At 50.2% G+C, this 27,861-nt stretch overlaps 4 protein-coding genes across 4 annotated transcripts; 2 read left to right on the plus strand and 2 right to left on the minus strand.

The window, feature by feature from the left end:
* Positions 1–4,579: 4,579 nt before the first annotated feature.
* Positions 4,580–5,483, plus strand: LOC120683103. The gene has a single exon (XM_039965121.1). The coding sequence runs from the start codon at positions 4,663–4,665 to the stop codon at positions 5,317–5,319; it is 657 nt and encodes a 218-aa protein (XP_039821055.1). The 5' UTR covers positions 4,580–4,662; the 3' UTR covers positions 5,320–5,483.
* Positions 5,484–7,661: 2,178 nt separating this feature from the next.
* On the minus strand, positions 7,662–9,040 carry LOC120683733 (peroxidase 31-like). The gene has a single exon (XM_039965817.1). The coding sequence runs from the start codon at positions 8,871–8,873 to the stop codon at positions 7,863–7,865; it is 1,011 nt and encodes a 336-aa protein (XP_039821751.1). The 5' UTR covers positions 8,874–9,040; the 3' UTR covers positions 7,662–7,862.
* Positions 9,041–11,618: 2,578 nt separating this feature from the next.
* On the plus strand, positions 11,619–15,448 carry LOC120681169. The gene is made up of 5 exons (XM_039962695.1): positions 11,619–12,019; positions 12,178–13,865; positions 13,948–14,195; positions 14,628–15,135; positions 15,212–15,448. The coding sequence occupies exons 2-5, from the start codon at positions 12,180–12,182 to the stop codon at positions 15,446–15,448; spliced, it is 2,679 nt and encodes an 892-aa protein (XP_039818629.1). The 5' UTR covers positions 11,619–12,019; positions 12,178–12,179.
* A 3,718-nt stretch (positions 15,449–19,166) lies between these two features.
* LOC120683701 (snakin-2-like) lies at positions 19,167–20,207 on the minus strand. Its single transcript, XM_039965793.1, has 3 exons — positions 19,934–20,207; positions 19,773–19,848; positions 19,167–19,680 (listed from the first exon to the last, which is right to left on the minus strand). The coding sequence occupies exons 1-3, from the start codon at positions 20,006–20,008 to the stop codon at positions 19,496–19,498; spliced, it is 336 nt and encodes a 111-aa protein (XP_039821727.1). The 5' UTR covers positions 20,009–20,207; the 3' UTR covers positions 19,167–19,495.
* Positions 20,208–27,861: the final 7,654 nt, after the last annotated feature.

Raw genomic sequence — 27,861 nt, forward strand, 5'->3', positions numbered from 1 at the left:
ATTGCTATCTCTACTGGGCTAATCGTTAACTATCATAAATCATGCCTCCTGCCCATTAACATGAGTCAAGAGAAGGCTGCTCAACTTGCAAGTGCTTTTGGGTGCCTAATTGGCACTTTTCCTTTCACTTATCTTGGATTGCCAGTGGGGCTCACCAAGCCCCAAGTTAAGGACTATGCTCCACTCATCTACAGAATAGAAAGAAGGCTCTCAGCTAGCTCACAATTTCTTTCCTATGTTGGACGTTTGCAGCTGGTAAATTCAGTCTTATCTTCCCTCCCAACCTACTACATGTGCTCCCTCAAAATTCCTGCTGCTGTAATAGAAATCATTGATAAGCATAGAAAGAATTGTTTATGGAGAGGCAGTGATTTCAGGAAGAATGGTTACAATCTGGCAGCTTGGAATATAGTTCAAAAACCAAAAGCCAAAGGTGGACTTGGAGTCATCAACCTCAGCCTGCAAAATGAGGCCCTTTTGATCAAGCAATTAGACAAATTTTACAAAAACAGAGAATGTGCAATGGGTTAAGCTTATCTGGCAAAGATATTACAGGGAAGTTGTCCCTCATCTTGCTAGAGAAAAAGGTTCCTTCTGGTGGAAGGACATCTTAAGGCTGCATGTAAAATATAGGGGCATTGCTTTCTGTACCCCTAATAAAGGAGACACGATTGGCTTCTGGGAAGATTTAGTTGATGGAAGAATCTACTCCAGCTCCTTCCCAAACCTGTTTCAGTTTGCCAAATCTCCAACTATCTCCTACTGGAAATTCAGAACTTTGGAAGATCAACTAGAAGGTTTCAATATCCCTATGACCAGGCAGGCACACAATGAATTATTAGAGCTTCAGCATACTCTAGAACAGCTACAGCAGGTACATGATGGAACTAAAGATGAGTCGACTTTCATATGGGGCAACCAGAGATTCTCTTCTAGCAAATATTACCAGCATCACTTTGCTAATGTGGCCCCACACCCAGCAGTCATCTGGATCTGGAAATCCAAGTGTATTCCCAAAATAAAAATTTTTGCTTGGCTGGTGCTGAATGACAGGCTAAATACCAGAAACATGTTAAGAAGAAGACGCAAATTTCTGGAGGAAGGTTATAATTGTGCCCTATGTCAGGATGGAGTTGAGGAAACCATTGAGCACTTGTTCTTCTCTTGTTCTACCTCAAGCTGCAGATGGCTTGTCTTGGGTATTTTCTGGAATGATGGGGGCAACATCTTTGATAAGCTTTCTACTGCTAAGCAAGCTTTCCCTTTTCCTTTCTTCATGGAAGTGGTCATGATAGGTCCATGGTGTATCTGGAAAGAAAGAAATGCCCTCACTTTCAATGGGAAGGCTCCGAATTTGGCTACCTGGAAAAATGATTTCAAGAAGGAAGTACGTGGTCATTTATGCAGAATTAAGTCTTCTCTCCATGATTCCATAAACTTTTGGCTCGATGCCTTGTAATTTAAGCTTTGGTTTACTGTACTTCCTCTCTCCTTTCTCCTCCTCTCTTTGGCTAACCTCTGGTTATGCCACTTCTGTAAGTTTCCCAAACTTTTATTTATTTATTTAATGTTGCCGGGGGATTTTGCCCCACGGTTTTTGCTAAAAAAAAACAAGGTAAATTTGACTATTTAGGTGGTTTTGAAGGTGTATTCTATTTTATGAAAATTAAAATATTTAAATTTAAACTAAAAAATCATAAGTATATTCAAATGAAATAAAAAACAAAATGGGTATCAATTTTTTTCTAAAATGTAACTTATCTATTGACACTGTACTTGTCATTTATTTGTATCCATCTTTTTATGCTCATAGTATTTGGTTGCTTGTATGCCTATTATTTTTTAATAAATAAAATTCAAATAGAGCAATGATAGAGAGATTATATTTTTAAGAAAAAATTTGATACTAGTTTCATATTTTTCTATTTTAAAATGATAGTTTTGATTTTATAGATTTCATTAGAATTTTTAAATTTTTCTTAAAAACACAAAACCACCATAAAGATCAAATTTGTCCGGTTTCGATTTGAATGACCAATCTTATCTGGTTTTGTAATTTAAAGTTGAAAATCATATTTTTGCGATAGTTAAAGGGTGTAAACTCAACTTTTTCCAATCAGTAAATGCAGGCTGACCGGCCCTACTAACCGGTACCAACCGGTTTATCTATCCCACCAAATCACACTAGTCATTGAAAAAACTCCCCACCACAATATATACTACACAACATTTGAAAATAAACTATTACTAGACATCAAAAATCAATTGATGAAACATCTCGAATCACGCCCCACAACATCAGAAATCAACGATGGAACATCTCGAACAACACCCCGGACACCAGAGATCATCCAATGCAACATTTTTTCTTTAACGATTGCAACATTAAAAGCTCACTGGATTGAGCTCGTATCATCATAAACCACGCAACATAGATGGATTGTCTACATCATATCCGATAAATTTTTTATTCTCCGCACCTAAATCTATAACCGTTGGATCTCCAAATCAACGGTTGAGATCTAACAAAGTATCATCTTCCCCAACCCCACCTGCGCCTCCAGTCGTGCCGCCACCCATCTCTCCCCACGTGTCGCCGCCACCCACCACTCCCTCGCCGGCGCCGTCCGCCTGCCCTCCCTCCATCCTCCTCCTTCTCCTCCCCCCACTGTCGTTTGCCCGCCCTCCCTCCTTCATCGTCCTTCTCCTCCTCCCCTCCGGGCCGTTGTCTCAACCGCACCGATGCTCCCACGCAAAGGTACTGTCGATGCTCGCCCCCATCCTGCACAGCCCAACCGGGGTTCCCCCGCCGCCCGGCTCCGGTGATGCCCTCGCCACCTCTGCTTTGCCGCCGTATCTCTGGCCACCACCACCCGCTACCATGCCGCCCCGGATCCCTATAGACCCGTAGGTCACATATACCTCCAACCCCAACCTCGAACCCCCAACCTTAATCTGCCGGAGTTCTCACCGGAGTTGAAGATGGTGCTGTTGTGGCACTAAATCTTCTTGGCCAGAGAGGTAAAAATACTCGAGCATGATATAGCTTTCCCGAACATTGTACGAAATCTCAATTGATGCAATGCGAGACAAGCTACCACTGCAACATCAAAAGGAGAGAATTATTTCAACCCCCAGCACAATCCAGTTGTGCCTGCGAAAGAGCTCATAGCCACCATCAGAGCTTGCCGCTTGTGTGGCTGGCTGTGGAGGAGTTCACCGTCGGAAGAGCTCATCGAATACGGAGGACTGTAGCGCCAACGACGACCTCGGGCAGGGCGGGGGTACGCCACCGGTGGCGCGACGACCTTGCCTAAAGGATAAGGTTGCTGGCTGGGTACTAGATTTTTCAAAAAATGTAAAATAGGCAATTTCATCCCTTAAATTCCTCCAAAAGCTCAAATTCATCCTTCAACTATCAAAAAGATCAATTTAATTCTCAAACTTTTCATTTGAGCTTAATTTCAACTCTAGTGTGATGTGGCATGTCAAGTCATCCCAAAATGCATGTAAAGTTCTTGGTATGTTACCAAATGTGTTGTATTAACCCATAATTCACTGATACAACAAAAATAAATTATCATTGATCTTGTGTCTATGAATAGAAGGTTTACAATTTTGTTTATTTGTGCATTCTAATTGATTATTAAACTATTTTTTATGGCACATTGAATGTGATGTAAAATCAGATGTTAAAGAGTTTATTTATATCTGTTGACTCATTTTTAGATCATCTATTGTTGACTAGGCATGTCATATAGGACTAGGGATGAAATTGAGCCCAAATAGAAAGTTCAAGAACTAGATTGGCCAATTTCATAGTTGAGTTATGAATTTGAGCCTGAGCCAAGAGTTAAGGGCAGTCACAATGCATGTGCTAAGGTGGTGTGGTAGCTAATAAATAGTGGCAAAATGGTAGTTTTAAAGACTATTTGGGAAGTTCCCAAAGCACATCGTTTCCTCGTTGCACACCGTGTGCTACCTCCGATCGAGGCGAAACACACCGCTCCTGCTCAGCGTTGGACGCCCGCCCGCGGTGTGCTAATCGTTTGAGTGTACTAGTACTGTGGGTTTAGGTATTAATGAGACTGCTCTATACACACTAGTTCAACACACCATGCATTGGAATGGTAGTGTGTTAATTGCTTCTTTTTCTCCTCAACACACCACTTAACTAGTACTATGCATTGAGACTGCCCTAAGGGATCAAGGCTTTCAGAAAAGAATGGGTATTTTTTTCCTCAAGAAGCGTGAGCATTACCGTTTGTTCACTCCAGCGGCGGTTCGGAACGAACATTCCAATCCAAGGATCCCTGGAAAAGTGGGAGAAAAAGTCACATCGGACATTGTAGCACTTTTCGTTTATTTGTGGTAAATATTGTCCTACCATGACCTAATTAGGCTCAAAAGATTCGTCTCGCAACGTACATCAAAACCATGCAATTAGTTTTTTTATTTACCTATATTTAGTACTCCATGCATAGATCATTTGCTATATTTAATGTTTCGATGTAATGGAGATGTGATGGAAAATTTGGATTTTGGGGAGGTTTTTGGTGCATCTAAACACACCCCAAATTCTTTTCGTCCCCGTGACCTACTTGCCAGACCGCTGGCGGCGGGGAACCCAACCGCACGGCTCCCGGCCCCGGCGACGGCGCGATGCGGCGGCAGCCCTTCTCTCGGCACGATGGCTTCTTCGCCTCGCTTCAGCGGGTGGAGGACCGACTGACCTCCGAGCAGCATCAGGAGCAGGACCCGGCGCCGCCGCCGCCGGCGACGGCATGCCAACCCGAGCCGGCGCCGTTCTCGGATACCTTGACGACCGCGTCCCCGCTGCTCCTTCTCGACCCAGCACAGCCCAGCGTGGCCGCGAGCCGCGACAGCAGCGGCCCCGCGCTGGACTTCCTCACCGCCCTCACCGATCAGGAGCAAGACGACGACGACGACGACAGTGGCGGCGACGGTGTCGAGGAGGACATTGCACGGCTCATGGCGCTGCTAGGCCTGTCGCCCCCGCCACCGGACGGCGACGACGGCTGCGACGCTGGCGGCGGCACGGGCGGGTGCGACTGCAGCGGCGCCGACGGATTCCTGGCCAAGGTCGTCGGCGTGGCCGGCCCCAAGTGTGACGGGGAGAAGCGGAGGCTGGACGCCTGGATCCGCCATTATTACCACCGAAGGGAAGGCGGCGGGTGCCGGGTCAGGGAGCCCGCGAGGCTGGCGCACCTGCTGCTCGCCAGGGCCTCCAGCGACGCGGCGGCGGCCGTCGTAGCCCCGGCCACCGTGGTGGACTTTCTTGAACGCGATCCAAAATAGGGGTACATGTGTAGAATATCGATCCGGATCTTTTCAATACTTGATCGCGATTAATAGGCTTGATCTAAAATACGGATGTATGCATAACAATTCGATCCGATTTTTGCAATATACCATCTAATTTGGATCGCGATCCAAAACAAGTGTGTATGTGAAAAGTTTTGATCCGGTTTTTATACCCCATTTTGGATCGTGATTAGAGCAAATTTGTTATGTAGCATCGAAATATGACAACCTTAGTAAAATACCACAGAAAGCATTCGGCTCCGTAAAATACCACTAAAAACTAATGTCTCTGAAAAATACCATATGTTACATCTCGCCTGCAACTCTGTTTAACTTTGACTAAAATACCTTCAAACGGTTATAAGAAATATGAAACACGCACAGCACATAAGAAACAAGCACTTGGACCATTTCAACATGAAAAAAAACTCTCCATAGCAACACATGCACTGGGAGACATATCTGGTGCAATCACGGAACTGGTGAAATCACCGTACAATCCGACTAAAAAGGTCTTCAAAAAATTCTGAAAAAAATCATGAATGTACATCTCGGTCTACCCCATTTACATATAAAATTTCATGGTCAAATTCATCTTACTCTAGCAGTTACAAAAAAAACAAATTTGGGCTGCATTTGAACGTTACTAATTGTCAGAAAATTTATCAGAATATAACCATCAGGAACCGGTGCTTCATGTTAACCGATCCATGAGTATACGGCCTATGCTATTGATTCTTCATCCTGATTTCGTGAAATGATTCTCCATTTTGATTTTAAAGACTATGCTACAGAATCATAGAGAATCCGATGACAAAGAATCAAGCCTGCTTAGCTGCTAGTCTCGCCAAGTTCAGTAATCGCCCACAGCCCACTGATTTCGCTTTTGCTTACGAAGTCTTAACACTAGCAGGCTTAGCACATTGGGCTTTAAAGCAAGTCATTTCTGGGCCGGGCCAGATGGTTTCCATGGTCGTTTCGCAGCCGTCAGCCCGTCACTGATATCGACGAGAGGAATTCGTGATGCTCGATTCTGAATATGAGAATGTTCCTATTAGTGGCGGTGAGATCAATCTTTCACGGTGCGTTGTTTCTGTTAGATCTTTTGGAAAGCTTAGAGTTTCAGTCAAGGCTCGGCAAGGCCGCAGAGTTTTCCGGGGTGGAGTGGATTTCAAACCTCATGGCATGGCGGCAAACTCTCGGACACTTGATATGGTCTTCTGCAAGATGGAATTCACTGTCGATTGGTCCCTTTTCTCTTATTACTGTGCGACTTAGCTAGTTGGGTTGTAACCACCAAGATTTTCACGTGAAATATAAACCTGGTTTCTAAAAAAAACGAAAAAACTAGCTGTGCTGTACTGCACTACTGCTTCTAGTTTACTGTTTAGCTGCTGGAAGTACTGATGCTGTAATTGCGATGTGAGGTGGTAAAGTGGTATGTAAACGATGGTTACAAATGCGGTTAAGCAGCTATCCGTTCTGAATTGGTAATCTGTACTAGTAATGCCTATGGAAGGCGCCGGATCTGATGCCTTTTGCCATCTCTCCTGTGCTGCGCACACCTAACTGACGAATGCCCGTGCTTGCCTACGTAACACGAGGGCGTATTTATCAGGATGGACCTGGTGGTTAGCTCGCCCCATGTGAGTGGCCCTCCTGTGTTTCGTTTCGGGCTAATCATCTTGCAACGGCTCGGGCTACCCACTAACCGTAGCAGTGTGGATGCAGAGCCTGAATGCTTTCTGTCCCGGCCAAACCGATTGCCATTTGCCAGCGCCATTTCCTCCGACCCGGATGCAGATACAGTCGCGTCGCGTGCCCATCAGGGCCCAGCACTGAAGCGCAGTGAGACGCTTTGCCCGGCAGGGACCGGCCGGACTTGCCCGTTCACGGCGGTCGGCAGCGATCGTGGTAGAGCAGCAGCCGGCCGGCCAGGTTGGCCGACTTTAAGAGAGGCGTCGCCCCACGGTGTCGTCCAGAAACCGCTCGCTCACGAGCACGGCGGTAGCAGCCAATGAGACAACACCGCCTCTCACTCTCAGTTCCATGTGCCGACAGCCGACTCCCCCATCTGCTGCTACCAGCAGCTCAACTTCGACATGGCAGTGCGGCCATGACCATCCCTTCGCCGGCCATGGCTTGAAATGCTGCACAGCTTTGACAGCCTTTGGCAGATCGCTCATGGACGACGGGGCAGACAGGATGCAACGAGACAACGATGCACTGAAAACACCTACGGTGTAACGGTGCAGCACCAGCAAACGAATAACATCACCGCTGGATTGGGGGAATTTCTGCAATCGCAAGCCGCTCTCAAAATGACACCCAATCTGTACTCAAAGTTGAACACAATCTGTATGAAATTCAGAATTAGCTTTGCCTTCAGTTCAGTTCATCACCCTGTCAAGAACTCGAACGCCCCACAATGTTCATCACAATTTTCATGTTCAGCGAACAGCTCCTCCTTCCGCGATCGAATCCTAACCTATCGAATTCGAACCCGCCGGCGGAATGCGCCACAGGTCCGCTAGCTCTCAGTCGAGCGCGTCGCAGCGGCGCCTGACGACGCCCTGGCGCCCGGTCTTGACGCCGACGGCGCCGAGCCTCTGCATCGCGGAGGCGAAGTCCTCGAAGAAGGCGGTGCGGTTGCCGGCGTAGCGCTCCGCGAACACCCGGGTGGGCGGGTACTCCCACAGCGCGGCGTCGGAGGCTAGCAGCCCCAGCCCGTGGGGCAGGTTCTTGTAGTAGGCCTCGTCGAAGTCCCGGGGCGTCACGATGTCGTTGAAGATGGAGACGGTGGGGTCGCTCCGGTACCCCGCGCAGGAGCGCTGGAGCGCGCGCGCGAACTCCGGGTTGAGCCGCGGGTCGTGCCCCAGCCCGCCGGCGCCGCGGTAGCCGTAGATGCGGTGCGCGAACTCGCCGCAGTGGGAGAAGCCGACGGTGTGGGCGCCGGCCAGCGCCACCATCTCCCGGGGCGTGAGGCCCTTGCCCGCGAACAGCCGCACCATGGCGCGCGCCGACATGTTGGTGCGGGCCAGGTTCCCCTCGACGTCGCGGGCGTCGGAGCGGCGGGAGTCGCGCCGCCCGAGCGCGACGGGGAACCGCGGCCCGCCGAGGATGCCCACGAGGTCCCGCGCGGCGAGGGCCAGGATGTCGGCGCAGGAGACCACGCCGGGGCAGGCGGCCTCGAGCGCCGCCTTGGCGCGGACCACGGCGTCGAAGGCGTCCCCCGGGAGGGAGAGGTTGATCTCCGCGGCGCGCTCCGGGGGCGCGCCGGAGGAGAGGGAGAGCGGGGAGACGAGCACCGAGGCGTCGCAGCCGTTGACGAAGCAGTCGTGGAAGAAGAGCCGCAGCGTGCCCGCCGCCGTGGACGGGTTGGCGCGCTGCTTGGCCGCGATGACGTCCGACACGATCCGCTCCACGCGCGGGCAGCTGCGGCGGTAGTAGTTGGGCGACAGCCTGGGCGCCGCGGCCGCCGCGCAGGCGGCGGTGGCGAGGAGCGCGAGGGGCAGCAGGAGGAGGCGGCGGCGGAGCGGCAGGCCCATGGCGGAAAGATAAGGGAGATAGAGAGAGTAAAGGCGGCGGCGGTGAGAGATGACGGTGCTCTTGGCTCGATTCGGAGAGAGAGAGAGAGAGCGGGGGGAGGGAGGACGGGGAAAGGGTGGTGGTAGAGAGAGAAGGAGAGTGTGAGATACTGAGGGTTGGGGTGTAGTGGCGCGCGAATTGATGACGGGGTTTAAGGGGGAGGGGAACGCGGTGGTGGTTTGCAAGCTCGAGGCGCCGAGGCGGGTGGAGCAGGACAACGGGCCGGACCGCGGACGGATGTCTTGGACTCTTGGGCTTTGTTTTCACCAGCGGCGGTAGATAATCCCTCTAGGTTAGCAGTATTTTTCTCTCATACTAAATTAGAATTAGTCATCAGCTAAACTGAAGTATTTTTTTCTAACAACAAATCAACACCAGCTACCAGTCATAACTAGCCGAACAGAACGAATATTATCCTAATAGATTACTAGATAATGCTGGTTGGCACTGGCCTTGTTTGATTGTTGTTGGAACATTCTAGAATGCGTTTTTTACACTCTGTATGAAGTACTAAATGAAATATATTTGTAAAACCTTTTTAGAAACGAGTGTAATTTTTCGCGATAAATCTAATGATGGAAGTTAATTAATTATTGGCTACAGTGATGACAGTATCCATCCTCTAATCACAAAATCAAAAGTCTCATAAATTTTTCAGAATTCCTAGCATTGAAATTGTGAAGTTGGTTTTGTAAATTACCTTTATTTAACACTTCTAATTAACAATCAAAGTAACCAAACGGGACCACTGGGATCCATGTTAAAAATCCGGGCACGGGATCGAATTTGATTTCAGCATCAGATCGTCCAGGGCCCGAGGTCGCTATGCCAAGCTGCACGGCGCTCCAATTCCCGTGGCACTGGCAAGTCTACCACTCTACCCGCATTACCCTGCAGGTATTTCCGACACAGCTCAACGGCATCGATCGGGAAGGGCGACAGGGTTAGCATCAGTGAGAGGCTTTTCTTCAGTGCGGAACTGAATTCCCCTGTCGTGCCAACGGGCTCACCTTTCGGCTAGAACTAGTGGTGAACAAGCAGGGGACCGTGGCAGCGGCAGCAATAAAGCGGCGCGGCTCCAACGCACCAACGGACCAACCGTGTCCTGTGGCCACAACGCCACATATCGCGTGCATCTTCTTTCTGGCCGGGCGCCATAGGCATCCGCACCGCGCGCGCGCGCGGGAGGGAGGGAGGCCCTGTGCTGTGCGCGGCACATGCGCCCAGCGGAGAGCCCGCCAAACCAACTGAAAGCGGGGGCCAAGGACCATGGCAAGGGGGAAATCTTGGGGGCTCCCGTCCAAAGCAGCCATCTCTGCGTGCGAGTTTTGTCCGCGTCTCAGTCAGCGAGCACCCAGTCACTTCGCCGTTACGATACCTTACCTGTCGCTATTTCCTGGTCTTCCGCCTTGCCACATTTTTCGCTTTGCGGCAAGAAAGAAGAGCTCAGCAGTAGCCACTGGCCCACTAGCAGCGGACGGCCGCCGTGCCGCATCTTTCCGGCGAGACACGCGGCACCGGCGGCTGCACGCTGCAGCTGCCCCGTCCGCGGATCGCTCGTTTACGTCCCTCCACGACCAGAAGCGTCTCCGCAACCGTAGCGGCCCGTCCCACTCCGTTCCTGCTAGCGTACAGCTGGGTTTCCAATACCGTTAGCGCCTTCCGTGGTGCCATAGCCCTGCCGCGCTAGGGATGGCAACCAAGAGACGAGATGGACTGGACAGCGACGTCGCCTGTGCTGGAGTCTTGAGAGGGAGGCCACCCTTCGCGGGCACTATGGCCGTTGGTCGTGACCAGGGTTAAAAAAACCGGCCGGAACCGGTCCGGTTACCGCGGTTACCGGTCTAACCGGCCGGACCGGTTCCGGTTCCGGCCGGTTTCAAACCGGCCCAAATTCAAATTTTAAATTTGAATTTCAAAAAATGGAAAAATCTTAAAAAATTCCTAAAAATACTTCAAGGTGCAACGAATCTAATGGTATCAAATTTTCTCAAAAATTCGTTAATTTAGTATAGTTTGCGGGGAGTTGAAGTTAAATCAAAAAAGAAAAAGAAAAAAATGGGCCGGCCCATTAAGGCCCACCAGGCAAACCGGTCAAACCGGCCGGTAAACCGGTAAAACCGGTCGGTAAACCGGTAAAACCGGCCGGTAAACCGGTTGCACGGGAGCTTTTGAATTTGGATTCGAATTCAAACCGGTAAAACCGTCCGGTAAACCGGTCGGAACCGGTTGCACGGGAGTTTTTGAATTTATTTGAATTTGGATTTGAATTCAACCGGTTTTTACCGGTTACTGGTCCAACCGGTCCGGTAAACCGGAACCGGTGGCCGGCGGTTTGGGTTAACCGGTCGGGATAAAAAACCCTGGTCGTGACTCGTAATGCCACTACCGTCATCGATCTGCGTGGTTCTGACGATGCGCGGAGGGGCCGGGCCCGCCGGGCCGGGGGCGCATCGGTCGCGATCCTTGCACAGCTGGGGCCTGGGGGGGGGGTGGGGGGCGCCTCACGCCGCCAGCAGGTGATACATACGGGTACGGATCGCGACGACGACGAGACGGTGCCTGGCACGCACATCCACAGGCAATGAAATTGGTCAGGGGACCAGCGGAAGCTGACGGACCCCCGTGCGTACAACGCACATCACGCGCGGCTGGCAGACAAAGCTAACGAGCCGCAGGGTTAGGGGAAAAAAAAAAGGCTAAAGTCTATCTGACCTCCTCCAACTCTCATGCTAGTCCGAATTTCCTCCCTAAACCAGAAAACCAGTTTTTTTGGCTCCCGAAACTATGCAAACCGTTTACTTTACATCCTTTCGTGGTTTTGGCAGCGGTTTTAGCTGACGTGGACCATCCGACGTGGAACTTGTCCGCGTGGGATCCTACGTGGACAAGAGAGGCGCGCGTTAAATAATCGATTGAAGCAATACCCTAGCCCCCCCTCCCCGACGGAACACGCCGCCGCCGCCGCCCGCTCTCTGTCGGCCCTCCCTCCTCCTTCTTCTTCCCCCCACGATCTCAAACCCTAGCCTCTCGCTGCCCACTACAATGCGACGGTCCCTTTGCCGGAAGTGAAGGCGAGTACGAAGTTGCGGAGCTCGTTTCGCAGGTTAGTGATTTGGATCCCGAGAACTAGTTTATTGTCGTCCTTTTTGCCTTGGATCTGATGCATTGAAGTGTTGCTTTATGCCTAAATTACTTGATTCCAATTAGTTGAATAGATGGTGTTGATGTGTTAATTGTAGAAGCATTTGTGTGTTTTGGTAGAAATGGACATGCTGGAAATGCTTACAGTTAGATTCCATTTCAACGGGGAGTTTGTGAATGATGGCAAGATTTTACAATATGTTGGAGGAAGTGAGCAAATGTCATATATCGACCGAGACAAAGTGTCCCTGCCAGAAGTCATTGGTCACCTAAAAGACCATTGTGCAGTTGAAGAAGGCACATTGCTTCATTGGTTATTCCCTGGCCGAGAATTGAAGAGTGGTCTTCGTGCTTTGGTTGATGATAAGGTGTGCATTGAAATGGCAGGTGTCACATCTGAAGGAGAGGTTGCAGAGATATATGTTGAAAGTCCAACGTTTTTACAGGAGTCAGATAATGGAAGTGGTAGAACAAGTAATTATGAGGATGAGCTTGGGGATATGGATGTGGCAGATGAAGAAGATACAGAGGCCGAAGAACCAAGAAGGCAAATAGTGGTAAGGAAGTCATGCAGTAGGGAGGAGATTCAGAAACAACTTTTGGCACTTGAGGTGTTTTACACCAGCCCAAGCAAGAAAGGAAAGGAAAAAAAAGAGGATGTGAGAGGAAAGAAAAAGGCTGCATGTCCTGATTCTAGCACTGATAGTGATTACCTGCCTGGAGATACATGCTCATCAGAAGATGATGAAGAGGCTGCTGAGATATTGAAAAATTATAAAGAATTCAAGAAGAAACAAAAATCTGGGCAGAGGGCTACATTGGATGATGTGGTACTGGAAGGGGCAGCACATGCTTTTCCAGTTGGCTTTGAAGGATATGATGAAGGAAATGAAACCCCATATGCAGGTAGCAGTGATGATGAAGACTCTTTAGAAGAGATTGGACCTAATGGAGAGCTATGTAGGAAGGAAGATGGCTGCATTAGATACAAGAAGAATGGGAAGCCACAGTTTCAGTTAGGTATGAAGTTTAGAAGTAAGAAACAATTCAAAAAGGCAATTATTAGATATGGACTAGCTGAGAGAAAGGTAATAAATTTTATTAAGGATGACCCTAAGAGGGTTAGGGCAAAGTGTGACTGGAGGCATTGTCCATGGGTGTGTCTTTTGTCCAACAATTCTAGGAGTGAGAGCTGGCAGATTGTGACATTTGAAGACTATCACACTTGCCCCCCTAGAAGAGATAATAGGCTTGTGACAGGGAGAAGGATAGCAGAAAAATATGAGAAGTTCATTATTACTAATCCAAGTTGGAACTTTGTAAGTATGAAGGAGACTGTACAAGAAGAAATGTTTGCTAATGTTAGCATCTCAAAACTTAAGAGAGCTAAGGCTTTGGTCATGAAGAAGGCACTGGACTCTATGAAAGGTCAGTACAACAGGTTGTATGACTACCAAGCCGAGCTCCTTAGGAGTAACCCAGGTAGTACAGTAATAGTGGTTAAGGATCCAGAGTTTGAAGAGCCCATCTTTCAAAGGATGTACATATGCCTAGATGCATTGAAGAAAGGCTTCATTGCTGGATGCAGAAAGGTTGTAGGCTTAGATGGTTGTTTTTTCAAAGGAGCAATAACAGGAGAGCTGCTATGTGCTATAGGGAGAGATGCAAACAACCAAATGTACCCTATTGCATGGGCTGTGGTTGAAAGGGAGAACAATGATTCATGGGATTGGTTTTGTGACCTATTATTTAAAGACATACAAGTTGGTGATGGTTCTGGATGGGTGTTTATATCAGATCAACAAAAGGTATTTCATTGGCTTCTTCTGTTTACTGTTCTCATGAGTTAATTTATGAGCTTGTTGTGACACTATCTGTCTGATGGTGTAGGGCGTACTCAATGCTGTGCGGAGATGGGCTCCTATTGCTGAGCATAGAAACTGTGCTAGACACATCTATGCCAATTGGAAAAAGCACTTCAGTGTCAAGGAGTGGCAGAAATTGTTCTGGAGGTGTGCCAAGGCTCCATGTCTGCTGCTGTTTAACAAAGCTCGAGCAAGGTTGGCCAGAGATACAATAGATGGTGCTCAAGCTATAATGAATACACATCCAGAGCATTGGAGTAGGGCTTGGTTCAGGTTAGGATCAATGTGTGACTCTGTTGATAATAATTTATGTGAGGCATTCAACAAGTGGATAGTTGAAGCCAGACTGTTTCCTATCATTACAATGTTAGAAATTATAAGAAGAAAGGTGATGGTTAGGATTCATGAACAAAAGAAAAAGGCAGAGAGGTGGATGACAAAGATATGTCCTGCGATACTGAAGAAATGTAATACATATATCACATTGTCAGGAAGGTGTCATGCAATTTGCAATGGTGAATCCAAGTTTGAAGTGATCTATTATGACAATAGGTTCACAGTTGATCTGGATAGGAAGCAATGCTCATGTAGGTATTGGCAGTTATCTGGCCTACCCTGTCACCATGCTATTTCCTGCATTTTTTTCAAGACCAGCAGTTTAGAAGATTATATTGCAAGTTGTTACTCTACTGAGGCTTTCAACAGGACATATGACTATTGTCTCAATCCATTAGAAGGAATGAATGGATGGCCAGCATCTGATAGGCTCCCCCTTAAGGCTCCTGGTTATGTTAGGATGCCAGGAAGGCCAAAGAAGGAGAGGAGAAGGGATTCTACAGAAGGTCCAAAGGGCACAAAAATGTCTAAGATGGGCACGGTCATTAGGTGTTCAAAATGCAAGCAGACTGGTCACAACCGATCAACATGTAAGAAGAGATCTGCTGCACCCTCTCAAAGTCGTACTGATCAAGTTCTTGCCCAAGGCAGTGCATCTCACTCAGAAGCTGGTGCTGAAGCAGCTGCCTCTCACTCAGTTGGTGCTGCTCAAGCACCTGCAACTCAGTTAGGGATCCCAGGTGGTGTTAGTCCACAAGCCATTGTACCTATGCCAAGCACACAGGGAAGCTACACATCTACAAGTACAACAAGGATCCCACCAAAAGCAGGAACTAAGAAAAGAAAGGCTCCATCAGATCCATCTACAAGTGCTAAGGTGAATCCATCTCTATTCAACTAATTAGTATATTCATCTGCTTTTCATAACTAACAAACTGTAACTATGTTCATAGGCCATCAAAACAAGAGCTAGTGCTACAGTGGCTACTGGACCTGGTGGATCAGCTACAATTAATCTGGTGGCCAATGTTCCAAGACCTCAAGCAAGTTCAAGTGCCACCATAAATATCTCCACAGGGACAGCTTCTGCCAGGGTCTCTGCAAGTGCACCAAAAAGCCAAGCCAAGCCTAGGAAGCCTAAGGCACCACCAGTTCTTTTCCTCCCTCCATGGGATTCTGCCAAGCTTTGAATGTGTGTTCATGTAATATTGTTGTGGAACCTTTATATCAGTGTCAGATGTAGTATGGAACACTTTCTATCAGCAACTATCAACCTTAGATGTAATATTGAACATGTTGTCTTCCAATGTTGGCTTCGAATTGATCCTGTGATGATCATAATCTCTGAAATGTGTCTATGATTACTGATAGCATATTGTCAAGATCCATATTGGTTCCTGAATATGACTTGATTACTTCATTCCACCTAACAGATTATGAAAAACAACTTAGAAAACTAACAGATTCCATTACAACGATACAGTAGACCAGATAGCAACTAATAGATTCCATTACAACCATTAAAACTAACAGATTCCATTAGAATCCTACACTGCTAATTACATTCATCATCCTACTTCATGAAAAAAACAATGCAATTAGAAGCCCCACACACACAACTGAAAGAAAAAATCTCTCCCTCTCAAACCTCTTCATCCTAATCACCACGGCTTCTGCGTTTGCTTGCATCTCTGCCACCCTAATCTTTAGTGCTTCACCTTTCTTCTTCTCTTGCTCCAGCTTCATACCACCATCGCCAAGAGCGTCCTTCAAATTCTTGTTCTCACGCTTCAAATTCCACACAGCATCACGCAAATCCACTAGAAGCCCGCGCACAAAGACATCGCATGGGGCTTCATACCACCCAAAGAACTGACAACCCCCTTCCTGTGATTCGGCCACGAATCGATTCAATCCAAGAACAAAGAATAAGGAACAAGGTAGTGGGGAATTCTAGGTATTCGAGATGCTCAACTTTACTTACCCCTCGGCGAGAACAACTCATGTACCGACGCCCGGGGTTATCATCTGACCACGAGATCCATAGCCCCGCCTTCCTTCCACATTGGCACATCACATCTGGCCAGTACTCAAATGGCCCATTCCTGTAAGGTATCGGCGACTTCCGCTGCCCCGGCTCACCCCACCATGCGGAACGTGTCACGCTAGAGCTTGAGGACGACATCAATAGCGGCAGCGAGAGGCTAGGGTTTGAGATCGTGGGGGGGGGGAGAAGGAGGAGGGAGGGCCGACAGAGAGCGGGCGGCGGCGGCGGCGTGTTCTGTCGGGGAGGGGGGCGTGTTCTGTCGGGGAGGGGCGCCTCTCTTGTCCACGTAGGATCCCACGCGGACAAGTTCCACGTCGGATGGTCCACGTCAGCTAAAACCGCTGCCAAAACCACGAAAGGATGTAAAGTAAACGGTTTGCATAGTTTCGGGAGCCAAAAAAACTGGTTTTCTGGTTTAGGGAGGAAATTCGGACTAGCATGAGAGTTGGAGGAGGTCAGATAGACTTTAGCCAAAAAAATACTGGCTTGTGTTTCTGGGCTGGGCTGCGGTTTGCTGGAGCGACGCGGCGGCGAAGATAAATCAACGGGCCACGGCACGGACCCCGACGACGCGGGCCCAACTGTGCCCGTGGGCGGATCAGACAAGAAGATTCTCCTCCTCCTGGTCCTCACGGGCGCGCATGAGGACGAGGAGAGGAGGAGGGCCGTCCTGTGTCGTTTGAGCGGCCCGACGTGGGCAGGTCGCCCGTTGCTGGACCGTTTCGGAGAGCGGCAGCGGGCTCGTGGGCTCATGACATCCCGCTTGAACTACTCGGCTTTGGAGTCCAAAAAAAAATCGGACATGTGTGGGCTTTGGAGTTCAGGTCCAGGACGTGTGTGACACCGGCCAACTCGGATGCCCCGGCGATTGGCATGCGCAAGCTAAAACAAACAGTACCTAATCTGATGTCATCTTTATTCCATGTCGTCGTGGCTTGAACAATGCCCGAGGATTTAAGCTGGATTGCCAGCTCGTGTGGTCTCCAAGCGGCACGGCCGCATTTCGCATGCACGGCGGTGCATCAGCTGTAGCGTGACGACCATACTGAAAATGCACTCTTCGAGATGAGCAGAAACATAGAAATTATTGCTACAGAGCTAGTAAAAAGAGAGTGAAACCAAAACTATCATTTGCAATAGTTTTTTGTCTGAGTTGGAAATTAGTTGTGCTCTTCTTTCTTTGTAAACCTTATAATAATTGGTTGTGTACATCCACAGTTGTAATTCTTTTTAAAAAAAAGTTGGCGCTGAACCAGGCGTGACCAGCCAGCCTGATCTCCACGAGTGTCCCGTGGCCACGGACACACCCACTCCGATATGCGCAGCTCGAGCAACGCGACAGGGGCAAGCGACGGAGGCTGCTGCACCGCTACGAGGACGGTAAAGCGGACGGAGTCGGCGCCTCGGCACATGCCTTTTATCAGGGCCGGCCCTGACTGTGCGCTGGCCAGGTGCGAAAAAAAATAAAGGCCCCCATTCACCATAGAAATGCAAGATACTTCCTCCATTCAGTTCCATTCAGTTAGGATAGCTATACTTCTAATATTAAAAGTTTAAAATAGATCGCTATATTAAGTCTTTACCTCGAGAGTGCGCAAGTAGCCCGATTGGTATCCCCACAGTAACTCCGGCGCTAACATGCATGCCCTAGAAAAGGAGAAAAATTGGATATGTTAGTTTTCGACATGGACCGCGGCAGTTAATAATCACAGAAAATGATGAGTCTCGTCAAGAAGAAATTGCATAAACAAGAAAAAAATAGTTAACGTGATTAATGGATTGATAAACATACTTAGTGCCATTGTCCACTATGACATGTGAAAATATAATTATCGTAACTAAATGGAGGGAGTAATATGAAAAAACTCATTGTCATTAATGAATTGGGATTAATGGATTGATAAACATACTTAGTGCCATTGTCCACTATGACATGTGAAAATATAATTATCGTAACTAAATGGAGGGAGTAATATGAAAAAACTCATTGTCATTAATGAATTGGGCTATGTAACTGCATGTCCTACACTATGTAGTTGCATGCACTAAGATTTGTTGGCAATTGAAACTTGATGAGCCTATTAACATAGCAATTTTTGGAGGCCCGGTGCGGTCGCACACTCGCACTGCCTCAGGACCGGCCCTGCCTTTTACTGGAGTTGGTCACCCATGATTTTTCTGCACCTTCTCGCGTGCTTGCTGCTTCTCTCTGAAAAAGAAAGACACGGCACGGCGGAGCTTCTCGTAATCTCAGTTGACAGCTTGGCGTAGTATGCGTTTGCAGCTGTTGGTCACTGCGGCCTTGTTTGGCAACGCTAGGATTCTAGCGCGCACAAATCCCGAAAAAAGAATCTCGCATGCATGAAGCACTAAATGAAATCTATTTGCAAAACCTTTTTAGGGATGGGTGTAACTTTTCGCGACGAATCTAATGACGGTAATTAATCGATGATTTGCTACAGTGGTGCTACAGTAATCATCCTCTAATCGCGCGGTCAAAGGCCTCATTAGATTCTTCAGGGTCACTAGCGCGGGGGTTCTAAAGTTGGTTTTGTAAACTGACTTTATTTGACACTGTAATTAACAGTCAAAGCGGCACTATTCACTAGCGCTAGAATCCTAGCGCGCATCCAAACAAGGCCTGCCTCACTGGCAATAAACTATCGTCATCGTTCTGGACTTTACCCTGCTGCGCTACAGGACGGTGGAGTTCACGAGCATCCGGCAACAGCCAACAGGGTTTTACCGCTACGACAACTGGGATTTTACCATTATAAAATGTAAAATGTTACACAGTACAGAGGCAATCTTATAAAAACGGTTTTGGCATTGTAGAAGTAGAACTAGGTACTTGCAGAGAATAACCAAGTGATGTAAGACAGGTAATTAAACTACCACACAAAATATAAAAACAGTGCATTGAACCAACCCAGATGGATTTTACAGCTAGAGAAATGCATCTCCCTCTTTTTTTTTACACAGGAAACAACCAGCCCGCAACATCAGAAAGAACACAAGAAAGAAACAGCAGAGCGCACACAGCCTACATCTAAAGCCGATGGATCACAGTACAAGACGGGCCAGTAGTGCGCCCGCCTCTCTCTCTGGCTGCTCTCGGCCGGGGAACACCGAACACGGTGCCACCGCCGGCCACCCCCCCCCCCCCCAGCCGCCGGCCGCGCGCCGCCTCTCACGGGCATTTGGTCCTGTTGCCGTGCGTGGTCCAGCCCGTGTAGCACTTGCCGCAGGTCTCCTGGTTGCCGGCCGTGCCCGCCGGCACGCAGCGGCAGGTGCGGCAGCACGTGAGGCACGCCCGGGTGCACCGGTTCTTGCGCGAGTGCTCGCCGCACCGCACGTCGCAGGCGCCGCCGCAGTCTGCGCGCACGCGGAAACAGAAGATGTCGCGAGAGTTAGGCGACGCCAAGAACAAAAAGCATCGTGGGCGGAGAGAGGCCCGCCGTGCGTACCTTTGGCAGGGTCGACGATCTGGTGCGGCGGAGGCCCGACGGGAGGGGCCGGGTAGCCGCCGCCGCCGGGAGCAGCCTGGCCAAAATACGCCCCGGAGAGCTCAGAGCAAAACGAGGCAAGAGAGCAAGAACGCATGCTCGAGCTGAATGTATCTGGTTACCTTGATGTTGCTGTTGCTGAGCAGGAGGAGAGTCGCCACCATGGCGACGGCCACTGCGAGCTTGCTGGGCGCCATCGACGCCGGCCGGAGCCTGGACTAGAGCTTTCTGGAGAGCTGTGGAGAGGCTTGCCGTTTCACTTCCAGCCTGCGGCCTCCTCCTGTGTGCCGGGGCTGGTCAGTACTGATGGCTAAATAGACGCGGAGTGGAGATGTGAGTGTTGTAGTGTGCTGGCATGCCGCAGCTGTGGAAGTGTGGAGGTGATGTCGTGAACTCGTGATGATGCCGTGACCACGGTCCCGGGTCAATGCGCCAGGTTGGCGCCGGGGCGGGGCGCGCCCAGCGGAGGGCGCAGGTGGCCTGCACTTCGCTTTTACGGCCTCTGCGACGTCTCATCCAATCGCATTGACACGTACTACCGGCGCGAGTAAATGGGCTTTGTCCCCAGCACGGGGCGCCACACGGCCCACACCCTTGCTCAGCAACATGAAATTTTCTAGAGATTTCGGAGAAAAACGGCTCAAAATAGTCTCGTATTTATTCATTTTTTTCCACAGAGGAAAGGACAACGGCGCAACTTTTCAAAAAAGAAAGCACGTCCAAAAGATAGAATCACTCAAGTAAAATGTGAACCCGACATGTAGAAAATCGGACAACGCATTTCGGGTTGCTTGGCATCTGCGTGGCGGCGTGTAGAACATGGTCCATGGCATGGCTTGCTTGGGGTCATGGCTCGGGAAACCATTTGCGTCCCATGCCTGTGCCGATTGTCTTGAGACCCGACGAGCGGCCGCTTCTTGAGTTCCGGTGCGGTGCCTCCCCTGCCTCTTCACGATGCTGCCACCGTACCAGCAGTACGGTGTCCCACGTGGAAGGCTAGGCGAGGCCGTGACACGTGAGGGTGGGGCGTGGGGGTGGGTGTTTGCGCATGCGACGCTGAGCTGCCATCCACCACCGAGGGCGTGCGTGCGATGCACTCGGCACTGCCCCGGCCCCCGCTGTCGTGTGGGGAGTGGCCTGTGGACGAGCGAGCTGCCCCTGCCCGTGCCCGGTGTGCTCGCTGCCATCCAGCTCCCCAGAAGGCCACAACGCATGCTGGGGAGGCGTCACGCGTCGCTAGGCTTTGTCGGATCAGGTTCAGGTCCACAGCAAGGTTCAGGTCCACAGCAGGCACCAGCGGGTGCCCAATAGCTGCTCAGAGTCACAGCTAGCTCATGCGGACGCGGTCGTGCCAGGTGCCAAGTACGGTCCTGGTGGACGGAGGAAAAAGAGGGAATCTTTAGGGGCCGAAGACGGGCCCATTGTCAGGAGCCCCTGTCGTCGTTTGCGCTGTACCGGGCTCGCGTAGAGAGACGTGCCGGGAATGTTCATTTTTTCCTGGCTTCGGCCTTGTATTATGATGGGCCAATATTGTCATCCTTGGTCCAAGTCTAACCCAACCAGAAAAAATGCTCGGCTTTTCCCATCTCCGGTCACCATCAAGTGAGAGCGGGCCGAAGGAAGGCGATCGGCGTCCGGTGCTGATTTTTGCCCCCCCCCCCCCCCCCCCTCCAATCCGGCAGTCCGATCGGCGCTGGAGAGAACGGGGAACGAAGATTGAGGTGCTCGTTGTACATACTTTTATTTGGTAAGTTTGAGTAGTTTAGGGCTAGTCAGTGTTTCTAGGATGGAGGTGACACTGCGGTGATAGAATAATCTTCTTCAGTTTCTTCTCCGTCTTGCTGGTACGTGTTCCACCGCCAATGAAGAGATGTGTCCCTACTAGATTTGGAGATCCCGATGTTTCAAATCTAGTTTGGTTTTATTTTGCTCCCTCCCTCGTTTTCGTTGGAGCTGCTGTCAACGATGGCTTCAGGAGATATGCACTACTACATTTTTTATATTTAGAGGCGTGTATTTTTTATTTTTAGAGGTGTTTTTGGAAACGCCTCAGAGCTATATTAAGTGTAAATACAACATTTACAGAGGTGTTTTTGTGCACGCCTCCGTTAATCAAATAAAATAATAATAAAAAAAAACCCGCTGAGCCCATCACAGGCCCGGCGAGCCCATCTGAGCAGCGCTGCCGCACGCCTATCGCGCCCTCGCCGCACGCCCGCAGCCTGCCGCGCAGCGCCGCCGCCCGCAGCCCGTAGCACCGCCCGCAGCCTGCCGCGCAGCGCCGCCGCCCGCAGCCTGTAGCACCGCCATTATTGCCGCCGCCCGCCGCGCAGCCGGACGCCGGATCCGGGCCCGGCGCCGCCGGAACTGGCCGCGCGGCTGCCCCTGCAAGGCCGCCTGAACGCGCCCGCCGCTCCAACGCCGCTCGACAATGGCCGATGCACGCTCGCGCAGAGGGTCGCTGTCCGCGCGCGGCCGCCGGATCCGGCCACTGAGGGAGAGCCGCCGTCGCCCCGGAGGAGAGCCGCGCGGCCGCCCCTCCACGGCCGCTGAGGATCTGCAGCCTTGAGGACGACCGGGGAGGGGAGGGGACGACGCAGCGGGCCGGCATCAGGAGATGGAGAAGGGAGAGAGAAGAGCCAGAGAGAGAGAGGGAGAGGGCGGCCGCTAGAGAGAGAAAGAGTGGGAGTGGGTTAGGGTTTGAGGGAGTTCAGGTTTCTTATATACCTCTCTCAGTAACCGGGCTCAATTGGGCTTCGATTGGGCCGGTCCATTAACAGAGGCGGTCGTGTTATGTTTGATCGCCTCTATTAATAGGAGTATGAACAGAGGCGGTCGTGTTATGTTTGAGCGCCTCTGTTAATCGATTTTCTGAGGCATTTTTTGGAACCGTCTCAGTTAATAAAATATGACCGGCTCGGTTAATGTTGGGCAATAACAGAGGTGTTCATTTTTTGTGCACGCCTCAGAGCCATTTTTTAAGTGCCTCGCAAAATCCAGAATTGTAGTAGTGATGTTTACCAACTCAACGAGAAATTGGGTTTGGTTTTGTTTCCCATCTGTTTTGGTGGTTTCATTCCCCTTCGGGTTTCATCGTCGCCCGGTGTGCTGGTGATCTTGGTGGCAATGGGGGCGCTAGATTCCTTTTACTCCGGTGATGTGGTGGCTTGTGGCCATTTGATTCGGCTTGAGCATTCATCGGTTGCAAGGCGTGCCAATGTTTTCGATATGTTGCACGAAGTGCCAACAAAAAGTTATGGTCCATGATTGTGAAGGAGGTCGGCTCCAAGCTCCAAACTCGACATATTTCTTCTTCAACCTTTGGTTCGACATGGATGCGTCGTGCGGCTGCTCTGACCATCGATGATGGCAACAACTGGGAGGATGATCTTGCAAGGACTATGATCTAATTTTTACTTTCTTCAAGGGTGTCTTTGCAAGATTTTGAATGTAAACTTCATAAAATAGCTATGAATATTGATAGAACCCGCTGGGGTTTGTTCCCGATCTTTCGATGAGAGTGGGGGATAACTCGATTTGAGGAGGATCGATGTTATGCTGCCCGACTACAACACCACAAGGGCTGCGCTGCGTCTTAGCGACAGTTACACCGCCTCCAATTTGTGTTGTTCTTGCTGCACCAAGAACAACCTTGAACCTGCAAGCAAATTGAAAAACTCACAAGAACAAGTAAACAAGCACTAAAATCTAAAGATACGAATCACGAACTGAATCTGGATTCAACAAGTTGGGGTTCTGAATACAAGAAGACGGGCGGTAATCTTTGCACGCGCGCTTCCAGAAAGTTGCAAATGGCAAACTTACATCTAAACAAAACCCAAGTGTTTTCTGGTGGCTGCTACTGGTTTATATAGGGGGGAGAGCAGCCAAGAGGGTGCTGAACACGAAACCCTAACTTAAAATGGGCCCCTAGTGGGCTGGATGAGATACAAAAGACTCAGCCCAAGTATGGACGTCCGAACATTATTTTGACGATAATTCTTAGCTCCGTACGAATCTGATGATGATGTTGGATCCATCTGAAAGTAGCTGTTACAAGTTGGTGCTATTTTGCTGTTCGAAACCAGTCCACGCAAAGCCGCTCTCCTTCTTATCCTCTCCATCATTCCTAAGCAAAACAAGAGTACGTGTGTGACATCCCGAAAAATCTACCAAAATAAAACACGCGCTAAAAATAATTTTCAAAACTTTTTCATCGTTGAGCTTGATCATCCCTAAACCCCTAACCCCTTCCCAGAAATTTTTGCCATCCCGACACCCGACTTCAATCGCCATCCCGTCTGCCTGTTCTTCCTCATTCCGTGCGTCACGCCCAACCGGCGCGCGTGCTCATCCAGTCACGGTCGTCGCCGCGATCGGCGCCGGCGCGATATCCCTCCCTCTCTCTTTCTCTCTCTCTTCCTCTTTTTCCTTTTCCCTCCATTTTTCTTTTTCTTTTTCCTTTTCCCTTTTCTTTTCTCCCTCCTTCTCCCTTCTCCTCCTTCCTTTTCCCCAGTGCGTGCAGCACGGCGCCGCACAGAGCACGACGCCGGCCTCCCCTCCCCAGCGCCCTGCTCGCCTGCCCCATCCCCGCCACGCACGCCGAGCTCCCTTGCCGCCTCGACGCGCACCCCTGCCCACGCGCATCACGTGGCCGCGCCGCCCGCCGCTCGCCGCGCCGCCCGGTCGCCTACCCACGCGCTGCGCGCGCGCCCTGTACCCGGCACGCGTTCCACGCGACCCCGAGGCTCGCCGCACCGCCACCACCCTCCCATGCCTCGCCTGGCCGGCTCGCCGCTCGCGCCGCCGAGCCGCACTGCAGAGCAACAGCGCCGCCGCCTTGCCGCTCGAGCCCGCTCGGCGACAAGCACAGTGCCAGGGGCCCCTCCACGTGCTCGTCTCCCCCTTGCGTGCCCTGCTCTGCCGAGCCATCGTATCGCCACCGCGAATCGCTCGCCGTGCCGCTCCACGACACCCCGAGCGCCATTAATGGCCGCGGGATGCCCGCCGACCGCCCGCCACCGCGTCCCTCCCTCCACCGCCTTATTCCACCTATAAATAAGCGCTCCTCGCAGCCCTCCACCCCCACGACCATCTCCGCCACCGCGTGCCCTCCTTCCCAGCCCGCAGCGCCGCTGTAGCGAAAATGGCCTCTCATGCCATATTTCAATATAATGTTTTGGCGATTGATGACACACGCAACACTTGAACTAATGTGTTTGCTTAGATGATATACTCAGGCTTTTAGGTTCAAGTGATGACAAAGAGAAGAGAGGCGAAGCTAGGCCCGAAGGGCCGCCCCTACGGGTTGAACCGACGCCAAGCAAATTACACACGTCGGTGCATTGACTTGAGCACGTCTGGGAGTTTTAGTATCACCGGTTAAACCGACGTAAGGCAAAATGTACTCATCGGTGCAATGACAGAGATGGCCTGCGGGCTAGGGTTTGGCACCGGATGAACCGACGATAGGAAGTTTGAATACGTCGGTGCAATGGCAGAAGCAGACCAAGAAAAATGCATACATCGGATGAACCGATGATGCACCGGTTAATGGCGTCGGTGCAGTTGTCCAGAGAGTTTGTTTTTCAAGGATCAGAGGACAGCTGCACTCACCGGTTAAACCGACGCTAATATTACATACACCGGTCGATTGCGTCGGTTGATTGCCCGTACACGTAACGGCTAGTTTTCAGTGGGCAGTTTAGTATCACCGGTTAAACCGACGATGGCAATTTGGGGAGCATCGGATTAACCGGTGTTAAGCACATTTCTGGCAGCTTTTCTCCAACGGCTATATTTGCTTGTGCTGCCTATATATACCCCCAAGGCCGGGTCATTTGAGTGTGCTGGAGTTGCTGAACATCCCAAACACACCCAAGAACATCTCCAACCACCATAGAGCTTCATTGTACATCATATAGGCTTAAGTACACTTGTGAGAGTGCTTAGTGCTTGTAATAGGGATTAGTTCTTGCGAGAGCTCCCTTGAGAGAAGTCTTGCTGCGGCAAGCAACTTGTGATCCGTCGTGTGACCCTCCGTCTTGGTGTGGAGTGGCAACGACACTTTGTGCGGGGGAAGAGGAGGCCCCCTCCTTGGTGGAGAAGCTCCGTAGTGGATTTCGGCCGGGTGACCGAGAGAGACGGTGGCGGTGCACTAGACTCGGTGTCTTGTGTGCACTTGCCTTTGCTTGCCGGCATCGCCTTGGTGGCGTAGTGCAAGACGGTGATCGGAAGAGCCTCGGTGTCCCGTGGACGTAGGCGTTTGTGCCGAACCACGTTACATGACCGTGTCTACTCGGGAGTTTGCATCCCTCTTGCACTTACCTCTTTACTTACCTTATTACGTTTCCGCATTTACTCTTTCTTGTGTGCCTTTACTTTCCTAGTTAGTTTGATTAGGATTGGCTATAGGTTGCAAGTTTTTAGGGGTAAGTAGAGAGTTGCATAGATAAACCTTAGTCATAACTAGCATGTGTAGGACGTGTTAGGTTTATCTTATGCAATTAGATTGAGCCCTAGGATAGAAAAGCGATTAGCGACCCTATTCACCCCCTCCCCCTCTAGGGTCGGACACCCCGGTGATCCTTACAGCCGCCGCCACGGTCGCCTCTGCTGCTCGCTGCCCGCCGCCATGGGCCGACCTCCTCGCTGCACCCCGGCCCAAATCGAGGTGGGGAATAGGATCCCCGTGGCCCCCTCTCTCTTTTCCCCCTCCCCACAGCCGCCACCAAAACCCCCAGGCCCGCTGGCCCAGGCCGCCGGCGCCGCCCTCACCCCCTCCCCTGTTTTGGTCGTGGGAGAGAGGAGGAAGAAGGGCAAATATGCCCAAAACCCCCTACCTTTTCCCTGTTTTAATTAAGAGTCCTTCCACTCTCTAGCCTTTTTGCAAAATAAACCCTCCCTTTTATTATATTCCAAAACAAACCCTTCCACCATATAAACTTAATTCTAAATAACCTCTGACCTTTTTCAAAATAACTCGGTTTAACCCTGACCACTCCTTTAACCTATCATTTCATGCGCCAAAGATTCTCCGATTGACCTGAAACTTTACCACGCCATTTCTAATACAATTTTGGCCATGCCATTAGAAAGCCACCCAAAAATATTACTCCTATCCCCATATCTTAATTGTTTCCGATTCGAGCTCAGCGATAAAACCTTTATTTCTTTTTCTTGATTGTGTGCTTGCTTGTGTGCATCGTAGATCACGGTGTGAAGGAGGGAGAACCCGTCGACGAGCAGTACTGCGAGCAAGTGAACGAGGACCAGTACCGCGACCCCGAACCCAAAGGACAGTACCTCGATCAGGACTTCCCGGAAGGCTTTGAGAACGGCAAGTTCAATCTCATCCTTTGATGCATGTTTCGTCCCAGTTTTATAAACACAACCTATTGGCCTGTTTTACAAAACTGCACATGTTTTGCCTGCTGAAAACATGGTTGGATAGCCACCCCTTGATTTATTATAACCATTCCTTGACCACCTAGATTAATGTCTGAATGTGATTTGTTTGGACGTTAATCGCTGCTAGAGCGCTTAGGACCTTAAACACGGTACAACTTGTTTTATAAAAAAATGTGTGAGTGTGTGTGGGAAGGGAGAATGTTGAATTTTTGAAAGATGAGTTTAGACAGGATGGATGGCACTTCTGTGTGAATTGCCAAATGGTGTGCTCGTACCTGTGTGGTTGAGCAAGGAAGGGAGATATCCATCTTGTCACAATTAAGGACCGAGTTGGTGTGTCATCTTGCCTAACTCCACTATCGTGCAAACCACTCGACCGTTGTATGGGCAACGACTTAGCATAAACCCCACTAGTTATTCTGATAGCCATCGAGAGAGCTGAGAGCAATGGGTGACCAGGGAAAAGGGATAAGCTATGTGTGACTTATGCCCCGGTTACACCTCGGTGATAGGTCAATGACCCCTTGGTGGAACCCATGGTGGCTAGTCAAGTCTAGGTAAGGTGGATAATAGCTTTGTTGGGATCTGCACCGACACTAAGGTGATCGTGCTGTGGTTCCCCGCTTGTGGGTAAAGTTGC

This window comes from Panicum virgatum, chromosome 7N, assembly GCF_016808335.1.
Source record: "Panicum virgatum strain AP13 chromosome 7N, P.virgatum_v5, whole genome shotgun sequence".
Lineage (NCBI taxonomy): Eukaryota > Viridiplantae > Streptophyta > Magnoliopsida > Poales > Poaceae > Panicum > Panicum virgatum.

Excerpts from the sequence above, each read along its gene's own strand:
- LOC120683701 (XM_039965793.1), bottom strand. The coding sequence starts at position 20,008 with ATGGCGCCCAGCAAGCTCGCAGTGGCCGTCGCCATGGTGGCGACTCTC. Across the intron at positions 19,849-19,933 it reads TCAGCAACAGCAACATCAAG|GCTGCTCCCGGCGGCGGCGG; the intron begins GTAACCAGATAC and ends TATTTTGGCCAG. Across the intron at positions 19,681-19,772 it reads GATCGTCGACCCTGCCAAAG|ACTGCGGCGGCGCCTGCGAC; the intron begins GTACGCACGGCG and ends GCGTGCGCGCAG.
- LOC120683733 (XM_039965817.1), bottom strand. The coding sequence starts at position 8,873 with ATGGGCCTGCCGCTCCGCCGCCGCCTCCTCCTGCTGCCCCTCGCGCTC.
- LOC120681169 (XM_039962695.1), top strand. The coding sequence starts at position 12,180 with ATGGACATGCTGGAAATGCTTACAGTTAGATTCCATTTCAACGGGGAG. Across the intron at positions 13,866-13,947 it reads TTATATCAGATCAACAAAAG|GGCGTACTCAATGCTGTGCG; the intron begins GTATTTCATTGG and ends CTGATGGTGTAG. Across the intron at positions 14,196-14,627 it reads TGGAGTAGGGCTTGGTTCAG|GACATATGACTATTGTCTCA; the intron begins GTTAGGATCAAT and ends GGCTTTCAACAG.
- LOC120683103 (XM_039965121.1), top strand. The coding sequence starts at position 4,663 with ATGCGGCGGCAGCCCTTCTCTCGGCACGATGGCTTCTTCGCCTCGCTT.